We start from the raw sequence: 26,230 nt of genomic DNA, 5'->3' as shown, positions 1-26,230 counted from the left end.
ACTGTAGTTCTGTTGTTAGAGTGCTGCAGGGAGCAAGAAGAGTCCTGAATCACAAAAGGAAAAGCTTAAGTAGTAGAAGAGACTGAGGAAAGCCCTCTAGGTAGAGAAACTTGGGAGAAACCCTGTCCAAGCAGAAAAGAGGCTACAAAGACCTGTGGGGCTGTTCATAAATTACATAACGGACTGGGGGGAAGGGAGGGGAGAATCTTTAATTTGGGGCATTTGTTTCAGTGTTACAAGAAAATGGCTGGATCTTGAAAATCACCAAAAAATGTGTAATGGACAGTCCCTGTGCAAAAGGATAAATGCCAGGCAGAAGGTGCTGGGAAGCAGAGAGACAGTCCTTCAGGGAAGTGAGGCTGTGCCCTGCTGAAATTGTGATGAAATTTCTGTGAGGTTCATGTTCCGTTTTTGAAAGACTGTGCTATTGTGGATTATCAGGAGAAAGTAGCTGGACTGGGGTTGAGGCCTAGAGGGTCAGTATGCACCTGAAGATTAAATAAAATGGACCCCAGAAAGGGATTGTTTAGACTATCTTTGAACTGAGTGAGTTCTTAAAAGGCCTGAAACAAAATGCCCTTGTCTATACCGCAAACTAACATTAGTATAACTACATAGCTCAGGGCTGTAGAACATCCACACCCTTAAGTGATGCAGTTAAACTGACCAAACTCCTAGGTAGGTGGCACTGTGTTGATGGGGGAGCTTCTCACGTCGATATAACTACTGCCTCTTTGGTGTATCTACGCAGATGGGAGCAGCCCTCCTGTCCACATAGGTAGTGTGCTGCAGCGCTGTAAGTGTAGACAAACTCTATGTGTGTTACCTTTTGGGTTTTGTGTGTAGGTGCTGTTGGTGACATGTGATAAACAAAAGGTCAGACTAGATGATCTAGCTAGTGCTCTCTTCTGGCCTTAAACTACGACTTCTTTTACTGCTTTTCCCCCCCTTTTCTGCTTTATGTTCTCTCTCTATGCTTTCCCTCACCCCAAATTCTTTTCCTACAACATACACCCATAAAGCTTCAGAAACATATCCCATTGAGCAAAACGTAATTACTACCACTGATGGAATAACTGTTTGGATGGTACAATTTGGCAGGAGAAACTAAAGAGACAGGGTCAACTTAAGTTTAGCTCTCCAAATCAAAATTGTAATAAATGTCATTTTCTTGTTCTTGCTACTATCTGACCCTTAATTATACTACTCTGTCAAATAGCTACTGCTACTTTGGGTAGATGATCGAGTTCCCTGCTCATGTTTCCAACTCACCTTATGTTGCTTCTGTTTGTGTATACAGCCATGTGGGGATAGCAGGAGGCATATTCATGGGTATCAACGGAGTGCCATACATGAGCATGCAAGACCCCCTGTTATTTGTAGTGTGTGGAGCAGCACCAAAGGCAAGCGCTATTGAGAGCAGAAAAAGAGCCTCAATCCGGTACCTTAATCACAAGACCATTGTCCTTCACAGGTGCAGCCTGAATCGATAGTTACTTGTTCTTACAAGTAGCATATTACCAAGAGCTTCTTGGGCCAAACAGTTAAAGACCTGACTTCTTTGTTCCCATTGTTCTGACTAATCTGGTATCTGTTGAAGTCAGTGGGAAGACTGGATTAGTCTCTAAAAAATAAACTACAGAATCAGTTGCTGTTCCAACTGAATGTGAGGTGTTTATATATACACACAGCTTTTATCCAGCAGAAGTGGCAATTTATTTTATAATATTTTAATATTGTATTTTATATGTAAAATGTGTATAAGTACTCATTTGGTCTTAAACAGATGTGATGCAACTAAATAATATTTGCAGCTAGTCATGTGTAAATGCCCAGGTTTGTTTTTTTTTCTTTCTTTCCTTCCTTTCTTTTTTTAAGTTCACTGGAAGAGCTCTTTTTTAGCCTTGATGCAGTGAAGACACAGATTCATGTTGAGGCTTTGTCTTATCATATTGTTTAATTACTTTTTCAAGAACAAAAATATAAAAATGCAGTCTAAAGAATGGACAGTGAGGGATAATGCATCTTTCTGTTTTTTCCTTTGCATGATCATCTGTTTAGAGCTGCTGTTCTTATCATAACTGTGGTTGCTTTCGTTTCTTAATTACATGATATAGAATCCTTGTCTGTCACTCTGACTGCTTCCTCAATCTAGTGAATGTTATGAAGACTCATAAACTTAGGCTTCTTACAGACCTGTAATTCATGATTCGTGTAGTGGTTTTAATCATATGGATTTTGTGTGTGTGTGTGTGTAGCAAGTGAGATAAGTATGTAAATCCAGTAAAATAGCCTAGTATTCATTGGAGGGAGAGGAATTGAATCTGAAGTGGACCATGCTCACTTCATCCAACCCCAAGAAAGCTTTTGTATATGAATGTGCAGTATTTGAGGCTCCATGGATTTGTGTTGCAGCTGGATAAAGAGGAATTGGAGCCAGAGAAGAACTACTCTTCAAATATCATCCCAATAAACCCTCAGGAAAAGACACTATCAATGATATTATCCCATGGACTGCCCCTCTGCACAGTCACGTTTTTCAAATCCTTCCCAACGTGGCTGTAGATGGAAACAGTCTGCCACAATTGGTTGGGATCTTGGTAAACATCATGATGGCTCTAGAGTTCCACAAGATATGCCAGACCTACAATGTGCAGATTGGAAGAGCCAAAACCCCTGCCAAAAAACATGATCCTGGTCCACTCTTCAGTTATCAGACCTGGCCTCTAATCTACCATGTGATGCATGAGAAAGCAGAGTGCATTGATTTGAATCAAGTAGGGGGGAGGGATAGCTCAGTGGTTTGAGCATTGACTTGCTAAACCCAGGGTTGTGGTTTCAGTTCTTGAAGGGGCCTCTTAGGGATCCAGGGCAAAATCAGTACTTGGTCCTGCTAGTGAAAGCAGTGGGCTGGACTCAATGATCTTTCAGGGTCCCTTCCAGTTCTATGATATAAGTATATCTACATATATAGAAAGCTTTAATTTTAATCAACTTTACTATTTGTACATCAGTTATTTTCTAAAGAGAGGTGCATTCTCATTGATTGTTATACCCATTACAACATGTTGATTTACAGCTAAATAGAGCCCTTACACTAGATTTGGTACATCTCTTTTGCTCCCTAGGGAGTATACATTATAACTACATACATTTATTTATGCAGTTGTATAGCTTCAATATTTTCAGATTCTTATTAATAAGTTGTACATATTTATATCTTAAAATGGTGAATGATATAGTAACTATTTGCTCATGATGTGTGTCAAGCTATATTAGGTTGGTATGTGTAATCTAATTAAACATACAAAACAGCATATAAAATTACTTTTTATTAAACAAAATGGCTTTAATATAGTACATGATCTACTGCATCATATTTATAAAGCTTGACCTCAGACGTTAGATGATTTTCCCAGATTTTTTTTTAATAGAATCATAGACGTGTAGGAGTGGAAGGGAACTCAATATGTCATCTAGTCCAGTCCCTGCATTCAAGGCAGGACTAAGTAATAAGTTGACCGTTCCTGACAGGTGTTTGTCTAACCTGTTTTTAAAAACCTCCACTGACAGAGATTCCACAACCTGCCTATACAATTTGTTCCAATGCTTAACCACTCCAACAGTTAGGAAGTTTTTCCTAATGTCCAACCTAAAGCTCCCTTGCTGCAATTTAAGCCCAATTGCATCTTTTCCTATCTTTGATTGTTAAGGAGAACAATTTTTCACGTCCTTTTATGTACTCAGTCTTCTCTTCTCCAGACAAAACAAACCAATTTTTTCAATCTTTCCTCTGAAGTCATGTTCTGTTGTGTTTTTAAGACCTTTAATAATTTTTGTTGCTCTTCTCTGGACTTTTTCTAGTTTGTTCATGTCTTTCCTGAAATGTGGCACTCAGAACTGTACACAATGCTCTGGTTAGGGCCTTATCAGCGTGGAGTGGAGTAGAAGAATTACTTCTTGTGTCTTGCTTACAACACTCCTGATACATCCCAGAATGATGTCTGCTCTTTTTGCAAGAGTGTTACACTGTTCACTCATATTTAGCTTGTGATACACTATGACCCCCAGATCTCCTTCCTAGGTGGTCCATGCACATTTTGTATATGTGCAGTTGATTGTCCTTTAATTAATTTAATCCTGTGGTCAAGGAAGCCGAAGCCCTCCTGGCAACACTGTCCATGCAGATGTGCAGTCACTTCCGGGATGCATCTGTCTCTGCCTCGACCCCTACGCTGGACTGGAATGATTGAAGAGAACACCACCTGCGCTCCCATCTCCTTTACCCTTGTTCCCAGATCCCGGTGGTCACTTCTGATCTGCTCAGAGTCATACCTTGCAGTATAGATGGATGAGTAGCATGGGGTAGTAGTGAGAGGGCAGGTTAATCATCAGTCCCTCAGTAACGTCTTTGATATGGGCCCATGGCAGGCACCCAGGATGCTATGTCGGGCTGACAGATGTCCGCCTATGTCCCCATCAGAAGGGAATCTCCAACCACCACTATTCTACATTTCCTCTTGGGAGTGGTGGTCAAGAGCCATGGGGGTACAGAGTGTCTCCTCCACCTTTGGGAGCAATTCCGCATCCATCATTGCCAGGGAACCATAATGGTTCTTCCTCACTATGGTCGGGGGTTGGGAGCAGGAGAGAAAAGCAGTGTTTTACTCTAACTTTTTATACAGGCTCAGCATATATAGACTTTTAAATATTTTAAGAGCCAATCAGTGTAGGTCTTAACACATTTTGTATTCAATCAGATTTTGTTTTAAACAAGTTTATTTTTAAAAAGGGAAATTTATTTATAATTTAAATAACATTTTAAAAATCCAATTTAAATTTTTTAAAAAATTATTTGTATTTGTTATCATCACCCTGTTGGAAAGGCTGTAGTGTTTTCACCTGGATTTAACAGTCTCTGATTTTTCTGTGGGATTGAACTATCTAGTCTAAGATCTTGTACTGTTTAGGAATTAAGGGTGAGACTCACAAGGAGACTTAGGCACCTACGTGCCCTTAAGTACTACTGGCATTGATAAAAGCCCTGCTCAGCTGCTACCTGTCTCTGTCAGCAGCTAAAATCTCCTAGTCCCTAAATTTCTGCTGGTGGACATGCAGACAGCCACCTCAGTCCTGACACGGGCAAGCAGCTCAGCACCTAATCTCCACCTATCTCACCTCTGAGGCACAAACTAGTAGATGATCTGCCAGCAGATTGAGGGACATGATCATTCCCCTCTATTTGACATTGGTGAGGCCTCATCTGGAATACTGTGTCCAGTTTTGGGCTCCACACTACAAGAAGGATGTGGAAAAACTGGAAAGAGTCCAACAGAGGGCAACAAAAATGATTAGGAGACTGGAGCACATGACTTATGAAGGGAGGCTGAGGGAACTGGGATTGTTTAGTCTGCAGAAGAGAAGAATGAGGGGGGATTTGATAGCTGCTTTCAACTACCTGAAAGGGGGTTCCAAAGAGGATGGATCTAGATTGTTCTCAGTGGTAGCAGATGACAGAACAAGGAGTAATGGTCTCAAGTTGCAGTGGGGGAGGTTTAGGTTGCATATTAGGAAAAACGTTTTCACTAGGAGGGTGGTAAAGCACTGGAATGGGTTACCTAGGGAGGTGGTGGAATCTCCTTCCTTAGAGGTTTTTAAGGTCAGGCTTGACAAAAGCCTTGGCTGAGATGATTTAGTTGGGAATTGGTCCTGCTTTGAGCAGGGGGTTGGACTAGATGACCTCCTGATGTCCCTTCCACCCTTGATATTCTATGATTCTATGACATGCTTAGACATCTACCAGCTTGCATGCCACACAAAACCGAGCTGCCCCAGGCAGAGGAGGTGTCCCCTTCATACCTAGTAGCCCAGTGGTTAGATCACCAGTAGCTGGGAGACCATAGCTGAAATCTCCAGTCTGTCTGAAATGGAGCAGGGACTTGAACCCAGGTGCGTACCCTAACCATGGGGATGTGAGGTGTTCTGAAGTGGGGACTCTCATCTGTCCTGTTGAAACTGTTCTGTTTCTTTGTATAAATCATCAAATACTTATTGGAGCAAGGATTTCCACATTCAAGGTGAGTGCCCTAGCAGTTGAGCTACTGGGTCTATTTCTGGTCTAGCTCATTTCGACTTCATGCTCATATGCACAGTCTGTCAGAAAAAGGCTACTAGTTTTGCCAAATGTGCAGTTGTTTTGTATTTTAGTCTACAATAAATTTAAGACAAGTAATTTCCCTTTATGACCTTGAATTGATTCCTTAATGGAATGAAATTCAGTCAGACTGGTTGGAGTTAGATTTAAGTCCTGGTCCTAGAGAAAAGCCCAGGAAAGGACACCCAAAGGAATAATCTAATTGCACTATTGTTTTTAATATAATACTGTTTTTATTCACAGGAAACACTAGTGGTAAAATTCTTACCAGCTACAAACTTATGATTTATTGTACTTTAAGTGGTAGTCATTCTGTGTACTAAAGCAGGTGCAAGTGTTTCATTTCTTGCTCCTTGCATGTCAAATACTAAACAGAGCAGTTGCTTTTAGCAATTTCATTGTAAGTTGGAGATGAGCTTGATCTCTAATTACTAAAATACACCTCTACCTCAATATAACACTGTCCTTAGGAGCCAAAAAAATCTTAGCGCGTTATAGGTGAAACCACATTATATCAAACTTGCTTTGATGAACTGGAGTGACCAGCCCTCTCCCTCACCCCCACCCCTGGAGCCCTGCTTTACCATGTTTTTTCCGAATTCATGTTATATCGGGTCATGTTATATCGAGGTAGAGGTGAAATTGATGGCATAATTGATTTAAAATATGCTCTGCTTAAAAAGGAACAGTAAGTAAACAGAAGCTTGAAATTGGGGTTGCCCCATATACATTCAATAAAAATGTGCTATTTGTTGTGTTTGGAAATTCTAAAATGTATTTCAAAATTTTTGAAACTTTAAAATATTAAGTAATAAATAACATCTGAGTATTTCCAGGACAATGTGACAGATCTAGACTCTCTTGTCTCTATATTATTTCATTGCTGAGCTAAAAGTGTCTAGATCAGTTATGTTGACTTCATTCATTCACTTATTCTTGTACTCATAACAACCCATGCTTCTGATTGAGGATAGCTACCAACTAAACTGATGAGCTTATTAAAAGCAATAATGAAAAGAAGCACTGCAGGATGAAGTGTAGGGGGAAAAATAAGCATAATTATCCCACTGGGGAAGTACTTCCGAGCAGAAGATATGACATACAATTGTTAAATATCATCCAGTTATAGAAGGTACAAGTAAATTTCTCTTGAGATTGCTGAAAGGGTGTTAAAATTCTACTCTCTGTAATCATTGCAGAGGATATTCAAATAGTTTATCACTAAAAGTGTGCCCTTTCAGATTCTGAACAGTTTGCAAATGAATTCAATTATCTCACCAATTTAGAAGCCCAGGTGCCTATAATGGACCATCATGCCTTCTTGTTGATAACCATTATCAACAATGTAGCACATTCCTTTCAAAAGTTTAATTTTCAGTACATCATTCACTCAAGTAGAGCACTAACATTTACTTGAAATATAAAAGGCAAGGAGACAGTAAAAAAGGTCTGGAGCCAAAAATAATAAAGATGACTCTAATATTTTACAATAGTATTCTGGCTTTTTAGGGTTTATATTTCAAAACTACTTTCACTATAATCCAGAGGGTGTTAAAAAAATTGGATCACAGAAATACTGACATTTTTAAACCAAGTAAATAATATTTAAAAACAAATTTTCTTCATTCCTTATGGGCTTCTTTCAACATTCTCTGCAAAAGAAACAGCTGATCTTTACATGTTTCTGGTAATGTTGATAATGTTGAAGCTAAATACTCTTTGGTATTTAGACCATTGTACACTTAGCAGGGCACTATAGAACTATGTAGATATAACTTATCTCAGGCCTCTTACTAAACTGTTACTAAAAATCATAGCCACTATTATCAAAACCAAGAACAGACTGTACTTTATTTTTCCAATTGCCATCAAACGTTCTTTAATCGTAAAGATGCTATGAAATGCAGCATTGTGAGAGTAGATGAGTTAGTGGTGAGCAGAAGACACTGACAGTTCACCTGATGGAATAACTGGAGAAGTGAGTCATCTTTACTCTTTTTCTTTCTGGTAACATTTCTCTTTCTCTTACAATGGGGGTGACTTTATTTTTGCCTGGACTTTTCCCAAAAGTCTTTAAGCTATGGAAATTTGGGTTCCAGTCCTCTCTACAAATATTAGAGATTCATAAACCAGCCTCTCACATCCAAATCCCTCTGAATGTGAGAGCAGAGTTGGATTTAAACCCAAGTGCTTGAAATATCACTAATATTTTGGTTTCTGGAGCAGATCCTGAAGCAGAAAGCCTATTTCCATTTGTCAGTGTGGCCAAAAGCAGTTCTTGCCAGACTTCTAACATTCCGGCCGGCTTAAAGGTTCGTGTGAACAACTCAAGTTTTCAAGACTCTCCAAATTCCACTTAAACTTTATTTGCATCGAACCTGAGTATCACCTGCATGTCTCATCTATATCAAAACATACTGAACCCTGTTCTTTGCTATGCTCTGGCTTTTTATGGTGCTTCAGTGACACATAGCAGCCAAAAACACAATTTAACTGGTAGGTTGTGTAGTTGTATGACTGCTTATCATTGCTAAAACAATGCAAAGCAGCTAGAATGTACCAGTGACTCACCCACTAATGACAGTTAGGTAAAGATGACTTGTTGCTGCTTGCAAGTGCTTTCTGTATACTAGAAAAGATGCTTACTGTTTATTTTTAAACCAAGAGATTTTTGGCAGTGTCTGTATTCATGTTGAGAGCACCAACTCTGTCACTCTGGATTACACTGATATTTTTCAAAATCTAATTAAACAACTATGACAAACTACTTGTAATTTTTCTTTGGTAGAAGATATTCTTCTGCGGTGTGTTACAGAAAACTGTTAGAAAACTAATGTTAGAATCTTGAAAAAGCCAGATCTTACGTTTTTATAGCTATTTCCCTTGAGTAATATGATTTTGCAAAGATTTTTTTTTAGCAAAGCCATTTTATTTAGACTATCTAGTGTTTAAAAGTTAGTCTTTTATATTAGTAAAGTAGAATCCACAGCTTGCAACTCTTTTAAGAAAATCATGGCAAAAGTCTGCTACCTGCTGTTTTTCCAGATACTCCATTTGGCAGGGACCTTTGTTTTATGGTTGCTTGCCTTAATAACAAACTATTTGTTTTATGTCTGTACTATTCTTAATTTTGCCATTGGCTGGTCTTGTTTCTGTCTTTATCATGGTAATGAGTTGTAGTAGCAAGGCATCTGAATGGCTGAAATGCTTCCTGTGTTTATCACATTTTTTATTCTTTACTAAGTCTGCAAACTAGAACAAATTCAGATTTTCAATCTGCATTTATGATAAACTGAAGATTATAAAGAAAATAAAACTCACTGTTTATTATCTTATGCCAAGGGTTGTTTTAAAAATAAGAAAAAAGAACAAAATACCCTAATACTCTCATTGTCTTATTCCAAAATGGAGTTTGTGTTGAATTACATTCAAAGGGAGATATTAGCTTGTAGAAATATTTCTGAAACTAAAGAAATATTCAGATTTGGAATTCATGCTTCAATAAAGCATCACACTCCAATATTAAGATTTAGATGTAATTCCTAAAATAACTAAGAATGACAATTTCAACGTTTGTCTTGCTGTTGTAGGCATATTATTCCCAGGATATTAGACAGGGTGAGTGAGGTAATATATTTTATTGGATCAGCTCCTGTTGGTGGAAGAGACAACTTCTGAGTTTCACAGAGCTCTTCCTCAGGTCTGGAGAAAGTAACTAGAGTGTGTGAGCTACATATAAGGTGTGACAGATTGTTTTGCGTAAGTGTTTCACACATGCTGTAGGAGACCACTTAAATTACTCTAACTGCATATCTCCATTTTGTCACTTACTACCGCACACTAAACCCCCTTTTCTGGCCTTCAGTCAACCTTCTCAAGCTCATCATACTTACTTAGTCCTGACTTAAGTGCAGAGGACTGGATTAGAAGACCTCTTGAGGTTCTTTCCAGTTCTATGATTCTGTGATCATCAGAAGCAAGCTCTCCACAAACCAGGACACACCATCTCAAAGAACTGATCTCCACTGCTACAATGACAATACCCCCACAGCACACTTATCATAAAATGTGGTATACCTCACCCAGGGCATCAGATGCCCCAACAACAAGTATGTGGGTAAAACTAGACGCTCACTACTCTCTTGAATGAACTCACACAGAAAAATGATGAAAGACAAAAACATCTTATCACATGTAAGCGAATACTTTTCACAAAGTGCTCACTCAATATCTGACCTCTCAGTCCTTGTCCTCAAAAGAAACCTGCACAACACCTTCAAAAGTTGAGCCTAGGAACTGAAATTCATAACTTTGCTAGATACTAAACCATGGAGTTAACAGGGACACTGGTTTTATGGCTCATAACAATAATTTGTAACACACCCCATTGCCTGCCAACCTTTAATCGTCCATGTAATTTAAAGTGGTCTCCCACAGCATGTGAGAAATCTTTATGCTTAAGAACTTGCTTCTCCTCTCCCCCATATTCAGCTCAGGCATTCTGGTTACTTTCTCCAGACATAAAGAAGAGCTCTGTGAAGCTTGAAAGCATGTCCCTTCCACTGACAGAAGTTGGTTCAATAAAGATTGCTCACCTATTCGGTCTCTCTCATACACTGGGACCAACACAGCTACACCAATAGTCCAAACAATTTTCGGTTTCATATCATCTTTCAATGAAAATATAAAACATGGTCAGTTTAGAATTAAAAAGATGAATTTTTGAAATTCCAACTTTGAAAATTTAAACTGGAATTTTAAAATCAAATTCTATCATTTCTATCTCCAACATCCTGGTTGCTTATAAAGTTACTGTAAGTAGAATTCAGAAAGTCTAGCGAAGGCCTGAGGCTTACTGTTTCATGGGCTGTTCAGGTCATACTGTAGTAAAAACTACTCTTGTAAATGAAGTAAGCACGTATAACTCACATGGGATATGTTGAGTATGACAGAACCATTTTTTACACACCTATATTTCCGACTACAGCCAACACTTCAAACTAAGTTCCCAAAGCAGAAGAAAAAAGTGGTAAAATAGAAGAGAATGAATGCTGGCTTTAATTATTCACACTCCAAGTGTGGCTTAAGTTACTTTTAAACTTTTTTTAAAATTAGGAAAGGTAAACATTTTAGTTTTAAAAAAGAAATTTTAAAATGATGTCTTACATTCAACACGTACATTCTTTCAAATGTTGCAGTGAATGGGCTCTCATTCTCTGAAAGTCACAGCCAACTGAGGGAATGGAGAGGTTATTAGAGGACCTTTGCCACAATAGCTATTCCTCAATCCATTCTGCCTATGGATCACACAGATCATTGAGCAGGATGAGGGAGCGCACTTAGATATGGCTCATGCACCTAAATTTGGGGGTATACAGTGAGATATGTTCTCTTTTCCCACACCTTTTATGCTGATTTCAGTCTGTCAGCTGATGCAGAAGAGCATGGCCATAATCTTTTTCCCACTCTTCTCTTTTAAATATGTTGTACCACTGATATTGCTAATATTCCCCTTAGTTTTATACACAGTGAGTGCAAAGGTCAAGACTTCGTGGAGTCTGAGTCTCCTTATGCTTATACCTTACAAGAAGGGTTCTTATCCACACTCCCCTTATGCACCTAGACAAGACAGTTTACTAACTGCCCTATGTTTTTGGGGTATTTTGACATATCAGATTAGAGAATGCCAAAAGCAGATTATAAAATCTTTGGGGGAGAGACCATCTTGTTCTGTGTTTTTACAGTGTCTGCTGCAGTGAGATTCTGGTCAATGACAAGGGATCTTAAGTACTACCACAATACTATTTTTTTTCATAATTTGTTCAGAGGGCTAGATCAAATTCAAAAGCAAATATTTTTCTTAAAGCAATATTCCAATCATAAATCCAAAATTTGATAAATGAGTACTGGGCCTTCTTACAACTGATCTTTTTCTCTTTATAGGGTATGTTTAATCTCCAGGAATATAATCATGGCCCATGTGAACATAATAGGAGTTTGCCATTGATTTCAGTGGGGCCAGAAGTTGACCAAAGTTCTTTACAAACATATGTGAGCTTCCCAAAGTCTAATAATAGAATCATAGAATTGTAGTACTGGAACGGACCTCGAGAGGTTTTCTAGGCCAGTCCCCTGCATTCATGGCAGGGCTAAGTTTTATCTAGACCATTCCTGACAGGTGTTTGTCTAGCATGCTCTTAAAAATCTCCAATGATGGAAATTCCACAACTGCTCTAGATAATTTATTCCTAATATTCTCTCCTAACAGAATAATTTTATCTCGCTAACCAAAGTCATGTTCTCCCCAATGGCTATCAATCCCTGTAGTGAGGGAAGACATCTTTGTTTATATTCTTGCTCAGGAACAGGATGTTAATCAACCACTTTGGACAAGATCTGTACATCACCAGATATATAAAAGGAAACACTCTACCTTATAACCCTGAAGACCATAATACTAGCATATTTTGCTTTAATTGTAATATGGTTATATTGTAAAAATAATGTAAATATTACTTTTGACACATGCAAACACTGATTTTTTTTGGGAAAAAGTATAGATGCTTTTAAACAAATTTGACATTTATGCAGTTTTTCCTTTTGAGGGAGCATTTTTCATGTTGAATCAATCGCTCCTTTGTCATTTTACACCTATTACAAGTACATCTGGAATATTGGTACTAGTGCACTATGAAAAATAGATTATAATGAACTGCAAGATCAAATAATGTATTAGGAAATATTGCATTTTGGAAGCGTTCAGATTATACCTGTGGGGGTGGGGGAATAATCTGTGGCTATTACTTCTACATTTTGAACCTAAATAGACATTTGCTAATTTAAAAATTTTGTTTATAATAACATATCTGATCTTTATGCTGATGAATGTTGTAAGATGTTTAAACATAAACTGTACTCCTATGGTTTAAGATATACTTGACAATTTACTTCTTGTACGTATATGCAAACTTAATTCCATCTATTGCTCTAGGTGCTGCATTGATAACTTCAAGCCATTCTCTCTGTCTTGTATGGTCTGCTTCTCTTCTTGTTATTTCCTTTGGTCACACATCAACCATTCACCCACCTATTCAGTGAATGAAGTGCAAGTCTAGATAAGAAGAAGTCATCTTTCTTTAATAAATATTTTGTAGGGATGTTGTGTGAATCTCCTAGTAATTATTTTAAAGTTCTCTCCAACACTGTCAATTCTCCTCAGATATTAAGTTTATAAAGCTTAGTGGGTTTTGCTGATGTTAATTTTATCTCAATGTGTGCAAGTAGAGGAAGCTATCATCTGCACAAGTGGGGTCAATGTGCAAATAGTATAGGCACAATTGTAAACCCACAAATGCAGACATGCAAGTGGCGAGTAGCCTAAGGACACATTTGGAAATCAGTCCCCAGATGTCTGTTGCTGACCCTTCATATAGTTTTAACTGCAACTATGTTTTTCACTCAAATGTTACTAAAATATAATACCAGAAGTATGAAGTAAACAGGAGCTCCTAGATCCTCAGTACTTTAGAAAATTGGGCCACTTATTTAGATGCCTGATTATGTACTTAGAAGTCTACCTTTAGGCACATGTATTTGGAAAAAGCTGACTTACTTATTTGCCAGTTTGAATAAAATATGTTGATTTCACAAAATGAGGCCACTCTCCAGGGTCCTGGGCAAAACGTCATTTTAAAAAATGGACATTAAATGTTTGTTTGATAAAATGTGGCAGAACTCAAGACTCATCTGAGATTTTAAGTGTTTTTCCCCAAACAGATAGGTAGAATTATTTTAAATAAATAAATGAAGAAATACAGTATAGAAGGGCTCGGCCGAGGCTCGTCCCTCCGCAGGGCTGTGGGGGACCCCACCGCCCCGCACTAGTTCGCTCTGGGTCCAAGCCCTGGGTCAGGGCTGGCCAGTAAACAAACAGTCAGGAGCTCGGGCCCTTAGACAGGGGCTAAGCCAATAATTCAATATAAGCCCTGACCTTAGGTCAGGGCGGAGCAGCAAACACATAGTCAGGAGCTCAGGCTTCTGAGTATCTGCTGTGAGGGGGAGACTGCCACCTATGAGTGGGGTGGCAGGGGGGATTCAGGCTCACCTGCTCCACTGTGTCCCAGCCCAGGGCCCTAGCAGCGGGAGGAGACTCGCTGCTGTGTCAGTGGGGATCCTGACCGCAACACACTGACATTGGTTCTGGCCCTGCTGCGGCCAGGCCAGGGTCGGCTGCCCCTGGGCTACTTCCGGACTCCCCCTCGTAGAGTGTGTGGGTTTGGCTGACATCCTTGGCAGTTTCCAGCACCATCAGTTCCTCCGGGTAACTAGCGAAGGATAAACTTGGCAGCTCCTCAGGGCAGCTGGCGAGGGATAGGTGCGCTCCTCCTCAGGGTAGCTGGCAAGGGATAGGTGCGCTCCTCCTCAGGGTAGCTGGCAAGGGATAGGCGCGCTCCTCCTCAGGGCAGCTGGCGAGGGATAGGCGCGCTCCTCCTCAGGGTAGCTGGCGAGGGATAGGCGCGCTCCTCCTCAGGGTAGCTGGCGAGGGGTAGGCTCAGCTGGCCCAGCAAGTCCTCAGGTTGGCTGCGGCCTGCCTGCATTCCCCAATCCGGAGCTGGGCCATGGGCATCTGGCCTCTCCGGCGGCTGGCTTTCAACAGAGCTTTGCAGCGGGACTTTTCTACTTCCTGTCCTGCACCGTGACCTCTGAAGGGTGGGCACAGGACCCCACGGGCTCCGCCCATGTTGGTTTTAAGGGAGGCTCGGCTGCAGGGTATCCCACCGCCTTACTACATACAGCCATACAATTGCTTTTTTATGGCTTGTGAAAAACAATTTTTATCCAAGGATTCAGTAAGCTTTCACAAACATGAGCTGAAATATAAATGTTTGCCTTCTTTTTCTCTTCAAGAATTTGTAAATGCTTCATTGTGTGCCCCTGTTCCTGGTTGAAATCTTTCCAGAAGTAAGCATTCTGTTAGTTTGCTTGCAGGCTTATTTCTTCTTATCTTTTACAAGATTCAGCCCATGCTTGGTAGTTATTTACATATTTCTTCCTCTGCAAGCCATCACATTTTAATTTGTGTGGCATTTTCTATTGCTTTTGATGTGTTTTGACTCCATCAGACCACTTTCATCTCAAACTTTGCTTCTCATTTTTAGTGATTGTCCTTTTCCTACTTCATCATTCATTTTTTGTTCACTGTGGACTAGGGTGTCTCCAAATTTGCTCTCCATAACCTTGCCTCAAATTCAATTATTAATGAAATGTTGTGTGTCATTATAGACTTACTGGACCCACCATATGTTGTTTCAGCCAGAACCTTCTTTGATTTTTCATCATCCTCATTCACAGTACATTAGATATCCACTATACAGTTACTAAATTAGCAAGTCTCTTTATGCAAACATTGTTGTACTACTTACATAGCACTTCAGTGAGTTGGTTCTATCTTGCCAATATTGCTATCTTTTTCTCTTCCTCCACATATCCAGTCATTCTCACTGGAAAACAAAACTATCAGTTGTCTGGATCTATTCCTGCTTGTCTTGCATAATCCCAGAATGTGAACATGCTATTCATCCATATTCTGAAATAACTGTGGGAGCTGTTGTCAATATTTGTGATGATGCTATAAATTTTATTGTATCCATGGAAGGGAAAGTTATATCCGTTAGAAAAGTCTGCATTCATCATGGTACCTTCATTATGGCTATTTCCTGGCATAGGAAGAGCCACTATGGTTCTGAAGTAAATATTTACATGAGGAATTGGGATAGAGTGGCCTGAAATGTTTCTTTCCCCAGAGAACTTTGAGCAATATTCTAGTTTTTTTCTTCTCTCCTGCCCCCATGCTCACCCATTGCTTTTCTTTTCATTTTAGAGTGGACAAAGATGCATGGTTGATGCTGTCCAAATACCTGATATCTGTCTTCTCCATTCTATAACTTATACATTTTAAGTTTCTATTTCTCTTATTTGGGTTAAATGCACCAGGAACTGTTTGTTTTGTTAGGCAATCATCCCATCAACTGCAGTGAGATAGCTCAGGTAGGTATCATTCATTTTCAAAGTAGCTCATACAGTGATATGTGTTTTTTAAGGATAGGACTAGATCTTGGTTTGTGGTTGTTCTGCCGCTGATTATACAGGGGCAGAGTTAAGTTTGTTTAGATGACTTTAATTGCCAATTTACATACTGACCAATAATTTTAGTGGAGTTATTTCTGGATTACATTAACCTAAAGGAGATTAATTGAGTCTATGAGTTTGCACAGATAGATATGCATCTACATGTGTATAGATCAGTGGTGTCATATATATACATAGATACATGGTCTGTGGGCTATGTGTGACCCACAGAACAAGTTCAAATTTTTCAGAATCTAAGATTTCATCTAAAAGAAAAGTAAGTTTGTAGCCCTTATGAATGTGAAGAAAACTTTCCAGATGTGAATCAAACATAAACTGATGCAGTGTTGTCTACCTGAATCTGCAAAATCCCTGAAAAAATGGCTGTGAGATGTGGGAAGTGCTCTGTCCTTTTTCAGTCTCGTTCATGATCCCATGTCAGTGTCAATATTAGCTGTATAATAGCGGATCATTTTAACAGATATAATGGGGAAGGGTTGAGAATGAAGACCATGGAGACATGGGAATTGGAAGATACTGCAGGAAAAGAAAGGCAGAGGGAAGAACAAAGAATATACACAAAGACAAGAAAAAGGGGCAAAAAACAGAGAAAGCAGAATGGGGTGGGGAAGGCACTAGTAGCAGTAGTCTAAGGTGAGCATATTTTCCATGGATTGGGGTAATATGCAGTCCTAAAATTATAGCCCAGGCCATGGAGCATAATTAAAAATGGAATTCTGGCCTTTTCACCAAATGAGTTTGATATCCTTGATTTATATAGACACATGCAGTAGCTTTTATTTTCTCTTTTAGTTTCATGTAATTCATATCACACACTGAAATTAATAGTGGTATCTAGAAAGTAGCTCAACAATCTTTATTTATGACACAGTCCAACCTTATCATTCTTACTCTGTTGTTACCATAACATTCTACTGCTCTTTTTGTACAGAAAAAAGAAACAAATCCTAAACAAACAAAACATTCCTTTTTCTTCGGCTGTCCAAACAGCACTTCACTTCCAAAGCACTCGTACTTTGTCTAATCTGGAATCTACTTTAATCTTTGGGTTGGCGGGTGTGTAGAGACAGAGAGGTACATTATGTATGTGTGTACAAGTTAATTATATACATTATACCAAAACACGTGTGTAGACAATCTGCTATTTCCTTAGTTGAAGAAATACAGTTTTCATAGTAGGTATAAATATTCCCCCAATTCTTTTCTTTCTCCCAGTTTATTCTTCTGATGTTGGCTTCACATCCCATTTCCAGCAGGGATGATGGACCACAGTATAATTTCAAGCTTATCCACAGAGCAACTCAGCTAATGACTTTTTGGGCTGGTCTACACTACGGGGGAAAATCGATCTTAGATACGCAACTTCAGCTACGTGAATAATGTAGCTGAAGTCGAAGTATCTAAGATCGAATTACTCACCGTCCTCATGGCACGGGATCGATGTCCACGGCTCCCCCTGTCGATTCCGCAACTCCATTCGGGTTGGTGGAGTTACAGAATCGATATAAGCGCGTTCAGGGATCGATATATTGCATCTAGATGAGACGCGATATATCGATCCCTGAGCAATCGATTACTACCCGCCGATACGGCAGGTAGTGAAGACGTACCCTTTTTTGTGGTAGTTCAAACATCATGCGCTGACCTTGAAACTTGCTGCGACTGCAGTTACGATTCTGGAACCAGTCACCAGTACTAGGAACAGTCTTTAGGTATGTCTACATCTACAATTTTGCAGCGCTGGTTGTTACAGCTGTATTAGTACAGCTGTATAGGGCCAGCGCTGCAGAGTGGCCACACTTACAGCAACCAGCGCTGCAAGTGGTGTTAGATGTGGCCACACTGCAGCGCTGTTTGGCGGCTTCAAGGGGGGTTCGGGGAACGCGAGAGCAAACCGGGGAAGGAGACCAGCTTCCCCGCGGTTTGCTCTCGCGTTCCCCGAACCCCCCTGCAAACCGCAGGGAAGGAGACCTGCTTGCACGGGGGTTCGGGGAATGCGAGAGCAAACCGGGGAAGGAGACCAGCTTCCCCGCGGTTTGCTCTCGCGTTCCCCGAACCCCCCTGCAAACCGCAGGGAAGGAGACCTGCTTGCACAGGGGTTCGGGGAACGCGAGAGCCAACCGGGGAAGGAGACCAGCTTCCCCGCGGTTTGCTCTCGCGTTCCCCGAACCCCCCTGCAAACCGCAGGGAAGGAGACCTGCTTGCTCGGGGGTTCGGGGAACGCGAGAGCAAACCGCAGGGAAGGAGACCTGCTTGCACGGGGGTTCGGGGAACGCGAGAGCAAACCGGGGAAGGAGACCTGCTTGATTACCAGAGAGGCTTCCTCAGGTATGCTGGGATACCTGCTTATTCCACGGAGGTCAAGAAAAGCGCTGGCAAGTGTCTACACTTGATTACCAGCGCTGGATCACCAGCGCTGGATCCTCTACACCCGAGACAAAACGGGAGTACGGCCAGCGCTGCAAACAGGGAGTTGCAGCGCTGGTGATGCCCTGCAGATGTGTACACCTCCTAAGTTGCAGCGCTGTAACCCCCTCACCAGCGCTGCAACTTTGTGATGTAGACAAGCCCTTTTACTGTCATGCTGTCTGCCTACTGTGCTGCTTCGCACCCACCTGTAATGCAGAATCACAGTCTGCTAAGGGTTTAGTTAATTTTAGATATAATTATACTTTAGGTGGATTGAGAGAAAGGGACAGTCAATTGCAATTTGATTAGTCATATTTGGGAGGGAAGGAGGTAAAATTATAATAAAAATAAAAAATGTAATTCAGAAGGTAGTTTTGAACAAATAATCTTTTCTACATAAATCCTTCCAAAGATGTTTATTCCAAGAAAGGAGAGAGATATAGAGAATGGTGTTAAATGATTTTATTTTCTGTGAAATGCAAGTGTAATCTGAAGGCCTAAGCAAGATGTATTCAGAGGTCACGACTCTGACCATGCAAGTGTAACCCATGTGCTTATAGGGAGATATCTCTTTAAGAGACCCATTGTGGGGAGGTACGAGCAGGGCCGGCCTTAGGATTTATGGTGCCCTAGGCGAGATTATTAAACTGGTGCCCCTGTGCCTGATCTGCTCTTAGCAACACAAACATAAGCTTATAGTATTGGAAAACCTGCCACATTCACATTATTAAAACCAGTTTAACTTAATTAAGCACACTGTAATGCCAAACCCCCCTCAGCCCGCTACCAGCCTGGGATTCTGCTCACCCAGGCTGGCAGGAGGCAGAGTGGGGCTGGCGGCTGAGCTCCTGACTGGCAAGGGGCCAGCAGCCAGAACCCCGGAGTAGCAGTAGGCTGAGTGCTGCTGGCACCCCAGACTGGCAGCAGACTGAGCCACTCAACCCCCCACCGGCCCTGCTCAGCCCGCCACCAGCCCGCTCAGCCCGCCACCAGCCCACTCAGCCCGCTGCCGGCTGAGTGAATGGAGCCCCAGGCTGACAGCAGGTTGAGTGGTTCAACTGGCCTGCTCAGCCCACTGCCAGCCTGGGATTCCTTGGGGGTCCCCAGGCCAGCAGCAGGTGCTGAGTGGGGCCGATGGCTGGTATCCCAGCTGGCAATAGGGCAGCAGCCGGAACCCCCGAGCAGTGATGGGTTGAGCCGCTCAGCCTGCTGCTGCATACCATCAAAAATCAGCTCACCTGCCACCTTTGACAGGTTGCCGTAGGTTGCCGAACCCTGCTTTATACACTAGTAAGGAGATGAGCATATTGCAGTTGTTGGAGGGCTCTTATCAGGAGTAACAGGCTATAGGAAAGTCAGTCAACATTTTTTGTTTCTCTGATGAAAACTGACCCACTCCCTGCCTCAAACCAAACCTGTCACTAATAATTGTCAACAACTTAATTTTCTGTTTTTGGCTAAGATATTGATTTAAAAAAAACATTGAAATTGGATTCAGGATTGTTATTTGGGGCTTTGTCTTATATAGGCACCAATTACCCCCACCTAGAGTGACCAGAGAGAAAGTGTGTAAAATCAGGACAGGGATGGGTGGGGGTGGGGGGGTAAAAGGAGCCTATATAAGAAAAAGACCCCAAAATTGGGACTGTCCCTATAAAATAGGGATATCTGCTCACCCTACTCCAATCCCTTATCCTGATTTTTCACACCTCTGGCTAACCCCAGCTAAGCCCTGTGTGACATTCCAATTCTGGCTGCCTGCTGAGGAAGTGAGTTGCTTTCACTTTCATTCCTCAGCAGGCAGCCAGCCAGCCTCCCCCCCCCCCAGCACTTCACCCAACCTAGCCCTGACGGAGGGGAGGGAGGAGAGAGAGAGGGGTGCTCCTGGGGAGGAGGGAGAAAGGAGGGGGTGCTCCGTGGGGCAGGGGGGAGAAGAATGGATGTTATGGGGGACAACAAAGGATACTGGTTCCAGAGCCACAGAGCCTGCCTCACCTCACCTCAGCCGGGGGAAAGAGTCACACTCACAGGTGAGCTCCTTTCCCAACCCTACCCCCACCCCTTCCCAGAGACCCCAGCAGCCAATCCCATTCCTCAGACTGTGCTGCATTCGGCTCTCTCTAGGACCCAGCAGCCCTGCTTCTACACTGTCTGGGCTGCCTGGAGAGTGGTGCCCCCAGGCAGAGTGAGGCCCTACGCGGCTGCCTATTCTGCCTATGCCTAAGGACGGCCCTGGGTACGAGTGAGTTGTGTCTGGGTCATTGTTGCTAGGCAGATTAAGCACTCCACATCCAGAAGCTTCTGGAATTGGGTGTGGTAGTTTTGGGTCTGCTCCAATAGGTTCCCTGTTGCTGGGGTCAGACTCCATGAGGGGAAGCAGGCAAGGCAGCTGCTTTGCCGAAGGCCAGGTGCCCTGTGTGAGTTGGGAGAAGCTGAGCCCTAACTCGCTTGTCCCTAACTCTGAAGCGTTTTGCAGCAGGTTACTGACATTGTTAAGCCTCTAACAGGGAAACATGGGCAATGCTGATTATAACAAGGGGAAATTGAGAGGGAAAAATAACTTCTATTTTAATTGTATGCTTTGAATGTTGTTCTGATTTTAGCCAAATTGTTCGAGTTAAATTGTCTCAGTAGTCTGATTCACCAGCTTTTCTTTAAATGCAGTAATGGGGAAAGAGTCATTTCTATTTTGCTATTCTCAGTTTTGTATTTTCTTATAACAGGGCTATCTTTAAATCTATACACTTAACTGAGCGGTTGGTTGATCAGTTACCTGACTGGCTAGCAGTGATTTCAGCATAGGAAGAGTCTGCATGAATTCCAACTGAAAATATCTACAAGAAAATGGAGCAGGGGAGGGCAAACTTTTTGGCCTGAGGGCCATATCGGGTTTCATAAATTGTATGGAGGGCCGGTTAGGGAAGAGGGTCGTGGCCTGGCCCCCACCTCCTGTCTGCTCCCCCCCAGGACTCGTGCCCCATCCAACCCCCCCATTCCCTGACGGCCCCCACAGGACCCCAGTCCCATCCACACACCCAGCTCCCTGTCCCCTGACCACCCGCGGACTCCTGCCACCCCATCCAACTCCTCTTCTCATTCCTGATGCCCCCACCCCAGACTCTTGCCCCATCCAACCACCCTTCTCCCTGTCAGCAGTGGCTCCAGGCACCAGCACTCCAAGCACATGCCTGGGCGGCAAGCCGCAGGGGGCGCTCTGCCAGTCCCTGCTAGGGTGGCAGTTAGGTAACCTTTGGCAGCGTGCCTGTGGGAGGTCCTCCAGTCCTGCGGATTCAGCCGCAATTTGGCAGTGAGTACGCCAAATCTGTGGGACCGGGGACAAGCTGCCGCAGACAAGCCGCCAAAAGCAGCCTGCCTGCCGTGCTTGGAGCAGCAAAATAGCTAGAGCCGCTCCTGCTCCCTGTCCCCTGACTGTCCCTGGAACCCCTGCCCCTGACTGCCCCCTGCCGCCCCATCCAACCCCCTCTCCTTCCTGACTGCTCCCCCAAGATCCCTGCCCCCATTCAACCCCCTGTTCCTCCCCCGACTGCCCTACCCCTATCCACACCCCCTGACCACCACCCCAAATTCCCCTGCTCTCTATCCAACCCCCTCGCTCATGCCCCCTTACCGTGCTGCCTGGAGCACTGGTGCTTGGTGGCACTACAGCCGTGCTGCCCGGCTGTAGCTGGGCCACGCTGCCACAACGCAGCTCAGATCACTGAGTCAGGCCCAGCGCTGCAGCTGCGCTTCCCCAGGAGCTCACAGCCCTGCCGCCCAGAGCATTGTGCCTGCAGCAGAGCGAGCAAGCTGAGGCTGCTGGGGGCGGGGTGGGGAAGAAAGCAGGGATGTGGACAGGGGCTAGCCTCCCAGGCCAGGAGTTCAAGGGCTGGGCAGGACACTCCTGTGGGCCGAATGGTGTCCATTTTGCAAATTAATTCCAATTCATCAGTCTCTCATTGGAGTCTGGGTTTGAAGTTTTTTTGTTGCAATATTGTGACTTTTAGGTCTGTAATCGAGTGACCAGGGAGGTTGAAGTGTTCTCCAAGTGGTTTTTGAATGTTATAATTCTTGACGTCTGATTTGTTTCAAGAATTATAACATTCAATAACCTAAAAGTCACAATATTACAACAAAAAACCTTCAAAAACAGACTCCAATGAGAGACTGCTGAATTGGAATTAATTTGCAAAATGGACACCATTAAATTAGGCTTAAGTAAAGACTGGGAGTGAATGGGTCATTACACAACGTAAACCTATTTCCCCATGTTTATTTCCACCCCCTACTGTTCCACACAATTTCTTGTCAACTGCTGGAAATTGACCATTTTTACCACTACAAGAAGTTTTTTTCTCTTCTGCTGGTAATAGCTCACCTTAACTGATCACTGTCATTACAGTGTGTATGGTAACACCCATTGTTTCATGTTCTCTGTGTATATATAGATCTTCCTATTGTATTTTCCACTGCATGCATCCGATGAAATGGGTCTGTAGCCCACGAAAACTTATGCTCAGACGTGTTAGTCTCTAAGCTGCCACAAGTACTCCTGTTCTATTTTGCGGATACAGACTAACACGGCTTCTACTCTGAATCCTGTTTCTATGGGAGGAGGTTTTTTTGTTTGCCTTTTTTTTAAGGCACTGGAGACGGGAAATGAAGTGAACTCTAGCCCACTCAAAGGTTACACAAGCTTTTACTCCCATGAGCATTCCTCATTCACATAGGTTGCCCCATATGCCTGAAAAGGGCAACTTGTATATATAAGGATTATTTATGTAAGTGACGGTTTTCATGACTGGACCCTTAATGTTCACCATTTGCAGCACACAGAGAATCACATAGTGCTCTCTTTCAGCCAGACCCCATCTGGTGTCTACACTGGATGAGAATTTGGTCCTTTGTTTTCATGTTAAATATTTTTAAATGTTGAGAATACTTAATTAAATTCAGAAATCTCATAAATGGTCTGGTATCGAGTTGGTGTGATTAACAGTTTTTGCTCAGAAGTGACCAAACGTCAGGTAGCATGCAGAGTGAATCACTGTATTTCTCAGTCAGAGGAAAGGTGATTACTTTCTCTAATAAGGATCAAAATGATTAGACAATCTGCGTGAAGCACTTGTACTTTGTAGTGTCATAAACCCTTACCGAATAAACAAGCATATGGCTCTTCATACTTTGTGCACTTCCTTAAAGAGGTTACTTTGTTTAATAAAAGCTATCCTATTTGTTCGTAATCTGTAGTTAAATTCATTCATTTACAAAAGCAGATCAAGTCAGGCAACAATGTACTTTATTATTTTTTGCTGAGTCTTTTTAAAATAGTCAGGTATACTATAGTCTTGTAAATTAGAAATGATAGGAATGTCTATACACTCTCTGATCATAGTTCTTGCTATAAATGGATTCTGCAGATGTGTGCCCATAATAGCTGAACTTTGAATGTTGATCTTCCAGCATCCACTGTGTTAAGGTGTTTGTCTGATGCTCCTAAACTGCTTTGCCATTGTTTGTTTTATAAAATATTTTATATTCAGTTTCCTTTCACTTGTATAGTGGGCAGTTTACACTAATAGAAAAACCAGCTGAATCCTCCAAATTAAATGGCCTTTTACAAAGCCTCCCAATGTGTGGAGTGGCAATGAGTGGCATTGAGTAGGTAGTGTTCCCTATATGATTTCCAGTTTGTAATTTTCCCCTTTGCCTTTACAGACTATGGCACTATTAAGAAAGTACTCGCTCCAATGAATCAGACTTCAAGCAGCTGCTTACTCGAGGAAATTGAGCTCTTTCCAAGGAGGCAGAAAGAACCTATCAGGAGCCTGCAGATTCTGCATAGCCAGAGTGTTCTGTTTGTGGGTCTTCAGGAACATGTAGTAAAGATTCCCCTGAAGAGGTGTCTGTTTTACAAAACCCACAGGTACGAAACATCAGCTGGCTTTATCTGCTTGAAGAGAAGCACGTAATTAAAGGGTTTCATGGAAGGAAAAGGGAGCTTTGTGGGAATCAAAATTAATATATGTTTATAACTATGGATCTAAACTTCTTGTTTACATTGCTTAAAATAGTACTGTGGGAGTACTTTTTGATATTAAGTAATTTGTTATGATTAGAAGAAACTCCCAAGAGAGGTGTTTTAATGTTAAGATATACAATTTGAACTGTATGACTTAATCAAAAGTAATTACTTATATTACAAATAAGTCTCCAATATTATGTGGCATAGAAAATGGTATTTGAAGATCGAGCAGAGGTAGCCACCCTGGGATGGAAGCCAAATGTATCTGAATACAGTAATTCATCACCTATGTTTCTTCACTGTCTGAAAAGGAATGACGTCTCTCCTTTCCCTCCTAAAATATATTATAAAATTATGTTGCCAAAATGTAGTTTAGTAAATATGCTTCATGGTCACATGGTGGTTTGGTTAACATTTGATTTTGTGTTTTTAATTCATAAAATTCAGGGACAACTTTAAGATAATGGTAGGTCTTTTTCTTCCTTTTAAACTCCACTGTAATGCATCAAATTGAATGTCTCCTGAGATTCAGAAAGAAAGTTTGAGAAGAACAAAGAGTTAAGGAAAACTTAGCTGGGGAAATTGTTGTTTAGGTACTTTGCTGTGTTGGAAAAATGTAATAGCTAACTACAACTGTGACAGTGACTCAATAGCTGAGTACTTCTCTTGTTACAAAAAAGGAAATTAAATATATAAAAATTGTCACCTAAATTCAGGCAAAATCTTGTAACAAAGAAATTGATATTTCAATGTTCAACTCTTTCCATGTTTCACCTCATGGTACTTCTCTCTTCTGGCACACGTCCTGTTGACAGAAATGCTTTGGCATGGGAACTAGACCATAGCTGGATGCAGTGGGCCAGATCTTCAGCTGATGTAAGTCAACATAGAGCCATTTACTTCAATAGAGCTATGCTGATTTACATCAGCTGAGGCTGGAGAAACAACTTTTTGATTTAGCCAGTTGAAGCTAGAATCTTATTGTTATTGTAGTTGTTTTTATTTTGTATTCTGCTGTTGCTTGAATGAAGGATCCACCCATCTGGAAAAGAAAAATGTCCATTAGTATAGCCTTATGCTTGTTCTGTTCACTTGACTGCTGAACCATCATCACAGCATTCTCCCTCTCTTAAAGAGATTTGAAAATATATTTTTCAAGATCCCTGTTTATTTCAGACAGAGAGAGAAATGTTGTTATGGAGTCACTGGTACCCTGACTTGTGTCAGAGGCCATGTGTATCCCCTGCTTTTATTCTCCATCATACCCACCCACACCCTCTTTAACTGTTATGTTTAAGCATTAGAACATAAGAATGGCCATACTGGGTCAGACCAAAGGTTTATCTAGCCCAGTATCCTGTCTACTGACAGTGGCCAATGCAAGGTGCCTCAGAAGGAAAGAACAGAATAGGTAATCATCAAGTGATCCATCCCCTGTCACCCATTCCCAGTTTCTGGCAAACAGAGGCTAGGGACACCATCCCGGCCCACCCTGG

At 41.8% G+C, this 26,230-nt stretch overlaps 1 protein-coding gene across 1 annotated transcript in view; it reads left to right on the top strand.

Moving 5' to 3' along the window:
• SEMA5A (semaphorin 5A) overlaps nt 1–26,230 on the top strand; it is a 630,546-nt gene that overhangs the window by 424,148 nt on the left and 180,168 nt on the right. Inside the window, exon 11 of the mRNA XM_050938145.1 lies at nt 24,428–24,635. Coding sequence (XP_050794102.1) covers nt 24,428–24,635 — 208 coding nt within the window. The remainder of the gene's footprint in view (nt 1–24,427; nt 24,636–26,230) is intronic.

Source organism: Gopherus flavomarginatus, chromosome 2, assembly GCF_025201925.1.
Source record: "Gopherus flavomarginatus isolate rGopFla2 chromosome 2, rGopFla2.mat.asm, whole genome shotgun sequence".
Lineage (NCBI taxonomy): Eukaryota > Metazoa > Chordata > Testudines > Testudinidae > Gopherus > Gopherus flavomarginatus.
This window is presented reverse-complemented; position numbering and strand designations above follow the sequence as displayed.